This window comes from Lycium ferocissimum, chromosome 7, assembly GCF_029784015.1.
Source record: "Lycium ferocissimum isolate CSIRO_LF1 chromosome 7, AGI_CSIRO_Lferr_CH_V1, whole genome shotgun sequence".
NCBI classification, from domain to species: Eukaryota; Viridiplantae; Streptophyta; class Magnoliopsida; order Solanales; family Solanaceae; genus Lycium; species Lycium ferocissimum.
This window is the reverse complement of record NC_081348.1, coordinates 52,175,969-52,183,153: the sequence shown is the minus strand read 5'-3', so window position 1 is coordinate 52,183,153 and position 7,185 is coordinate 52,175,969. Positions and strand designations below refer to the sequence as shown.

At 34.7% G+C, this 7,185-nt stretch overlaps 1 protein-coding gene across 3 annotated transcripts in view; it reads right to left on the bottom strand.

The window, feature by feature from the left end:
• LOC132065622 (uncharacterized) overlaps positions 1 to 6,670 on the bottom strand; it is a 98,822-nt gene extending 92,152 nt beyond the window's left edge. The window contains exons 1-7 of one of the 3 annotated variants that reach the window (XM_059459101.1): positions 6,331 to 6,438; positions 6,188 to 6,219; positions 5,356 to 5,446; positions 2,886 to 2,983; positions 2,719 to 2,801; positions 798 to 875; positions 622 to 720 (exon numbers count right to left, since the gene is read on the bottom strand). In XM_059459101.1, the coding sequence (XP_059315084.1) occupies positions 622 to 720; positions 798 to 875; positions 2,719 to 2,801; positions 2,886 to 2,983; positions 5,356 to 5,381 (384 nt within the window). In that variant the 5' untranslated portion in view covers positions 5,382 to 5,446; positions 6,188 to 6,219; positions 6,331 to 6,438. Of the gene's footprint in view, positions 1 to 621; positions 721 to 797; positions 876 to 2,718; positions 2,802 to 2,885; positions 2,984 to 5,355; positions 5,447 to 6,187; positions 6,220 to 6,330 lie in introns of all 3 variants that reach the window. The other 2 variants (XM_059459100.1, XM_059459099.1) reach the window with 2 other exon arrangements.
• Between the last annotated feature and the right edge of the window lie 515 nt (positions 6,671 to 7,185).

The window sequence follows — 7,185 nt, the reverse complement described above, 5'->3', positions numbered from 1 at the left end:
TATAATTTTATGGCAGCCGCCTGCCAGGGCATTGCTGTGCTGATGTTAAAATTAATAAGTGAATGGTGACAACAAAGGAAAAGTAGGAGAAAGAAGGAAAGAAGCGTCGGAACTTCAACTAGAATTCCACAATACCCGGAAAATTCAAAAGTAGTGTTATCTCTGAGCTGCCAGCAGAATCATGCCAAGTATTCTATTCCATATCCTCAAAGCTATTTCAAATTGTAAAAATTAAAGCTGAGATAACCAAATAATGTGTTGCATGTCCCAACTGTATCTCGTCATAATCTCCTTTTGCAAGATTATCTACAAGCGGTCTTATAATTAATCAGACGGTTACTCATGACTACTTATTATGCTGGACGGTAGAATTGGTCAAAGACATAATTACTTAGAGGACAGAAGGTTAACATCAGTTTGTGTACCCCACTCATCCATGCACAGATCAGGAGTGTCCAAAAGGAAATACTATACAACAGCATAAAAAAGAGATATCACAGTGCTAATAAATCTTGTCCCTATCTGAAAAAAAATGGATACAAAGCATGTACTAACATACTGAAAACCTAATAGAATTCCAAAATATGCATAAAATACACAAAGATATGAAAGAATTCTTACAGATGCAGAGGCAATGGATGCTCTACTTGGATTTAAAGCTTCCAGCCGTCTTTTCAATTCCTCCAATCTAGCTAGCTGACTGTTACTACTTTCCAGAACCTGTAAAAGAGAATCTGATTTGATAAATATTCACACAATCTAACACTGCAATGTGATAGTACAGAAGAAAAAAATACCAGGCTATTCAAATCCTCACAAAGCTTTTGTTTAATTGCCTCCTCGTCCTTAACAGCCTGTGATGCCGCTTCCCAAGCCTAAAAATAATTACCAGTATACTTTTTATAAGTAAACCACATAAGCAATGGACATTTCGTTAAATTTTCTTAAACTGACAACTATGTGATTTTGTTGTTCCCTGTCTCGTGTTAGAGCCTGTTTCTTATTTCTTCCATCTTTTTTTTAGATTGTTGAGAACATATTAAGTAGAATAACCACGTTACAACAGAATTAATGCTCTCATTAGACTGATAATATATAAGGACATGATGTGATGGGAAACTACAGCGTACCCATAAAAAGTGACAGAATGAACCTCGGAAGAAAATTCATCCTTTATATTCTATCTGATTTACTCGGGAATGAATCGGTATATACTTCCAAAAGTTACTATCAACTTCTTGTTAACACTGCTAGGCATGGAAGTCTGGGTTCAAGGAAGAAAGAGAGATTGGACTAGGAAAGTCAACGAGAAGTCGAGAAGGCAAAAGATACTCTTTAAACCTGCAAATCGAGGTGCATCCAAAAAAGATACTCTCATAAGACTTATTATAAAAGGACATGGTGTGATGGGAACTACTGTGTCCCCATAAAACGTGACAAAATGAACCTCGGAAGAAAATTCATCCATTATTTTTTATCTGATTTACTTGGGAATTAATCAATACATACTTCTAAAGGTACTAACAACACACTGCGAAGAATGGAAGTCTAGGTTTTCTAATTCAAGGAGGAACAAGAGATTGGACTATGAAAGTCAAAGTCTCAAAGAGAAGACAAAAGATAATCTTTACACCTGCAAATAAGGTACCTCCGACCTCTTCACCAGACAATGACTTTAATTTGACAACTAGCAATGGCCCTAAACAAGCTAAAATCTGATTTAGTGCTAAGCCAGTATTATTGGAGAAATAGTAGCTGACACAAAAATATTTTGGATGGCGGTTAACTGGAGAAGTTATACGATCATTGAAAGTGCTGAGAAACAGAACACAGTTTTTCAGAGGGTGTCTGAAGATAGAAGAACGATGAAGATAAAGCTAGGGTTGTATAGCGACTCTAGCCACTCTGTTACGTACTCCAAAGATAAATAGTCCATGAACATGTGAATCTATCATGATTCTTCCCCTGCCTCTACACTCTACTCATCCTAAAAATTTGTGGATCATCAGCTTCTTAGTACCTTTCCTTTATTCCTTCAGCCCCTTATTCTCCTCCTGCTTAGAATATCCACAAGGACTTCTAATCCCCTAGATACCTCCAAGACCATGAGTGCTCTTCCATCACTCATCTTGCTTCACAATTCTAGAATTTCCAAGACTTCCTCTGTTAAGATTCACCTGCATGAGCATCAGGTTTACCAAAAAGATGCTTCTTAACCTACTTGGTAATAAGCAATATTATAGGAACTCCAAGCTCTAAATGCAAATCTGGAACATTATTCTTGTCCCCCCCGGCAAGAAGACTATCCCTTGTAATTGGGTCTAGAAATCAAACAATATCAGATGGCTCTATTGAGACGTATAAGGGTAGACTGGTTATTAGAGGTGATTCTCAGCAGGAAGGGTAAGATTATACTAAAACTTCCCCCCCCCCCCCAGTGGTCAAAATGACAATCAATAAATGCCTGCTCACTCTGGTTTTTAAGAAAAATTGGACTGTCTGTTAGTTAGATATTAATGGTGCTTCCTTCATGAGGAGATTTATATGAAAAAAAGGAAAAGGACTGTTACTGCAAGACATATGCTTTGATAAAGAGATACCTAACTTGTCCTAATGGTGGAAAAATCCAAATTGGAGTATTTTTTATTTGTTGAGGTAAAAACGCAAGTGTGTGTGCCCGGGGGGGGGGGGGAGGAGCTCAGCAAGGGTTAGACAAACCTTTCGTGCTTGTTCTTCCTTCAGCTTAGCAACACGGATTCTCTCTGTTGACATTTCTATTTTCTTCCTCATGAGTTCAAGTGCTGTAGGTGCACATGAATCACTTCAATCAGCTGTGTGTCAAAAGATACAGGTGCTCAACAAAGTATCATTGACAAATCACAAACCTGCTTTTTTTGGCCCAGCAGTAAGCTTCATCTCCATTGACAGGTTTGCGAATTCCTTTTCGACATCACGGATCTTGGAATAATTTTCATCAATATATCTGGAAGGATGTAGCACAATAGAGAAAATTATGATGCATATAAGTCTTGGAAAGCCCATCTGATGTGGGAAAGCAGTCTGATGCAGGAGACAACATAAATTCATGCAAAAATTACACCTCTATTACTTCTGTAGAAACTTAAGCTTCTTCAAACATTCAATACCAAATCAATTACCTCTGGCAATGTGTTCACCAGATAAAAGAAACTAGAACATATAGGCAAGGTTCGCACAAGCTAACCCAGATATCACCAGTATTTAAGAAAAGGAACTAGACAACTAGTACATCCACTCAACATTGCGAAAATACCCAGAAATTTACTAAACAAAGATCTGCAAGATGAAAAGTGTACCCTATGTTGCAACCAAGGGTGTGGCCAAGTAGTTAAAGTGGGTTGAGAACCATGAAGTCTCAGGTCCAAATAGCGGAGGCAAAAAACTAGGTGATTTCTTCCTATCTGTTCAAGCCTTGTTGGACAGAGTTATCCGATACTTGTGTTGGTGAGAAATAATAGGTATCCATGGAATTAGTCGAGGTGCGCGCAGGCCTGCACACCAAGGTTATGTAGAAAAGGAAAAAAAAAAAAAAGAGAGCTCTATGCATGAGAACAAATTTTCCTCGAGGAAATCTCTCCAATATAATGTTTTCATTTGGAAAATGAATGACTAATCTTTTATCCCAACTTTTCTCTAATTTGTTAAAAATCAAGAATGATCTCAAATTTGTATATTTAGTCAATGAATTTGTAAATATTCGAAAATAAATCTTTTCCTTGATAATTGGTTTCCATACCATATTATCTTTTTTATTTTTTTGTTTCCCACCCAGTGTCCGGTACCCGCATTGGAGCCCGACTAAATTCGGATTTGTGCCGTGTAGGGCCCATTCGGGGGAAGCGCTCCCTACCAAGGATTTTTCCATACCCAGGGCTCGAACTCGAGACCTCTGGTTAAGGGAGGAGCAGCCCATCCGCTGCACCACATCCTTTGGTGGTTCATACCATATTATCTTACTCATAGATAAACCTCACATACTATTCTATCAAATTTAGTAATTTGTTTATATAGTTTCTGTTAAAATAGTAACCAGCTTATTCACTATTTGAAACTACACAAAATAGACGTTTTATTTGTGAATTTATCCCAATATTTCTTTTCCCTAACTGTGTATAACTGCCCAATCAAACCCTGTGAAGTATGCTGGTCATCAGAACTCATTACTATATCCTGGAATATGCTAAATCACCTTATTTTTTTTCTCCCAGTTTTTTTGTTGGGATAACATGGTACCAGGGACAATTTGCACACTATTTTCTCCCAGTTTCTTACCATACTCCTTTCATTGAATTCAAGTTTTCTGTTCCCTGTATCATCTCTTGCTGTTTATTTCGCAAAAGTAAGAGCATACTTCGCTTCGTTAACCATCCATTCTTGGTAAACTTTTTAACAGTGTACTACTACACAAAGATCCAGCATTAGAATGACAAAAGTTCAAACAAAGCAGAATGTACAAAGAATCCATATCACAGGTCCCAATTTGTTTAAGGGTAGTTGATTGATTATTTAATTAGCTTTTTTTTTTCTTTTTCCTTTTTAAATAACTGCAGACCAACTTATCCACATTCTCGACTATTACATCAGATACATGTATCATTTGCTAATTGATTTGTTTACCAGTATCTATTGAACAAAGAGGAATTCATATCAACGACCTCAATTAATTTGATATTAAAGAGTAATTAATCCATTGATTGACTAGTATCAAAAGATATTTACAGATGTGTACTTCAAAAGGTCAAGTAGCATTAAGCTAGAGGAGCAACAAAAGTAACTAACTCTAGAGGAAATATATTTAAGTAAATTGGAAACAAATAACCGGTGAAATGCCATAGAAACAAACAATGGAGAGTAGAAAATTTAATAAGATCAAAAAAAAAAAAAAAAAAAAAAAAAAAATTGAAATAGAGAGGTTGTTTCCGATAGACCCTCGGCTCAAGTAAAATATTTCAAAGCAGCTTGAAAAGGGAATACGGAAATGAAAGCAGTAACAATAACAAAATAATGCGATATGGAAAGCAGTACATAGCAACAACAACAACAACAACATACCCAGTGTAATCCCACAAGTGGGGAGGGTAGGATGTAGGCAGACCCTACCCCTACCTTATGGGGTAGAGAGACTGTTTCCGGTAGATTCTCAGCTCAAGAGAGATGTAACCGATGCAAAAAAGTAAGTAAGGAAAAAGAGACAACAAAATAGTAATGAACAAAATGAGCGAAGCAACAGATATCGAAACATATAGGCAAAAAAGAAACTACACGATACCTAAATCATACTACTAAAAGTATGGAAACACCCAACTACCTACTAACCTTCTACCCTGATCCTCGACCTCCATACTGTCCTATCTAAGGTCATGTCCCCAGTCAACTAAAGTTGTGCCATGAAAGCAGTACATAGCATCTAGAAAAAAGAACACTAACAACAATGAACTCTCGAGGAAAGATATATAAGTAAATTGGAAACAAATAATCAGTGAAATGCGACAGAAACAAACAATGGAGAATAGAAAACTTGATAAGATCCAAAAAAAGGTAGAAAAATTAAGAAGTCAATTTACTTTCTCAATTGAAGATATCTAAGTAAGTTTGAAACAAATAATCAGTGAAATCAGATAGAAATAAACAATGCAGAGTAGAAAATTTGATAAGATCCAAAAAAAATTACTCCTTCTATCCCAATTTATGTGATACAGTTCGGATATCGAGAGTCAAACTTCTCTATTTTGACCGTGAATTCAGACATTCAATCTTTAAGTTTTTTGAAAACTAAATTACATATTTAGAAACTACATAAAAAGTACTATAAGCCATAATAATTAATAAGGCATACGAATAAATCGCGATCAAAGATTTTCTTGTTTGACTCTTGAACTCCGAACTGTATCACATAAATTGGAACAAAGGGAGTAGAATAATTAAGAAGTCAACTTACTTTCTCAATTGAAACAAACAATTAGTTGAATGCGATAGAAACCAATATTTTAAGATGTATTTTTTCTTACTGTTTATATCGTTTTCAAATATATAAATTTTTATCTTAAAATAGTGAATTTATCTAATACAATTTAGCTTCAAAGTATAGTCAAATTGACTCTCCAAAAGCAAAAACTATCACATAAATTGAGACTGAAGTCTAACTTACTTTCTCAATTGAAACTGCTCTTCTTCAATTATCTGTAACCAAACACCAACAGGAGAAATCAATCAAACAATGTGTACAAGAGATAATTCTAAAATTAAAACACTATTTATTTACAAGTAAAAATAATTAGAGAAATTACCAACCTTTTCAGTGTAAGCAATTACAGGTGATTCTCTAGCAATGCCATCAGGTCCAATCTCATGTAACATTACAGGTTTAGTAATGTCATTTGGATTTGAATTAGTGTTTGTTGCCATTGATCTAATTACAATTTGGTTACACTACACAAAAATAAAATTAAAAAGCTGAGTTCTAAAAAGTCATGAAAAAGTTTGCTAAATGGTGAACGTGACGGCGACGTTTTTGATGGCGTCGCAGCCGCACGTGCCGAGCTGAGTGCTGCGGTAGAGAATTTTCAGTATTGGGATTTGGGAATCGTGGGCGGAAAGCCGGAAAATAAGAAAATGATGGAAAACCATAAAGCACTTCTACGTGCTAACTATATCTGAAATTGCTACGACATATTTTTTTTTTTTTTTAGTTCTGTTACCCCTAAACTTATTTAAAATGAAATAATTATACTCCTAAACGCTGACGTGGCAAGGCGAGTGTGTTTTACTCTCTTTGAGAGAGTGAGAAACATGAAAAATGAGAAAACTTAATTTTTTTTCTTAAAAATCTGTATTTTCTTAAAATATGAAAATAAATCTAGTTTTCCACATTTAGTTTTAAAAAATGGGTTTTCCATATTTTTAAAAAATAATTAATTTTTTCAAAATTTTATAAAAATTCAATTTTTTCACATTTTGACAAGAAAAACACTTTTTCGGATTTTATTTGAAAAATAAAAGTGTCCTAAGAAAATGAAATCATGAAAATCAAGATTTTTTAAGACATTTTAAAAAAAATAATCAAGTTTTCCATATTTTAACAAAATTCATGTTTTTAGTTTTGTATTAAAAAAAAACAAAAAAAACAAACAGGTTTTACAAAAAATC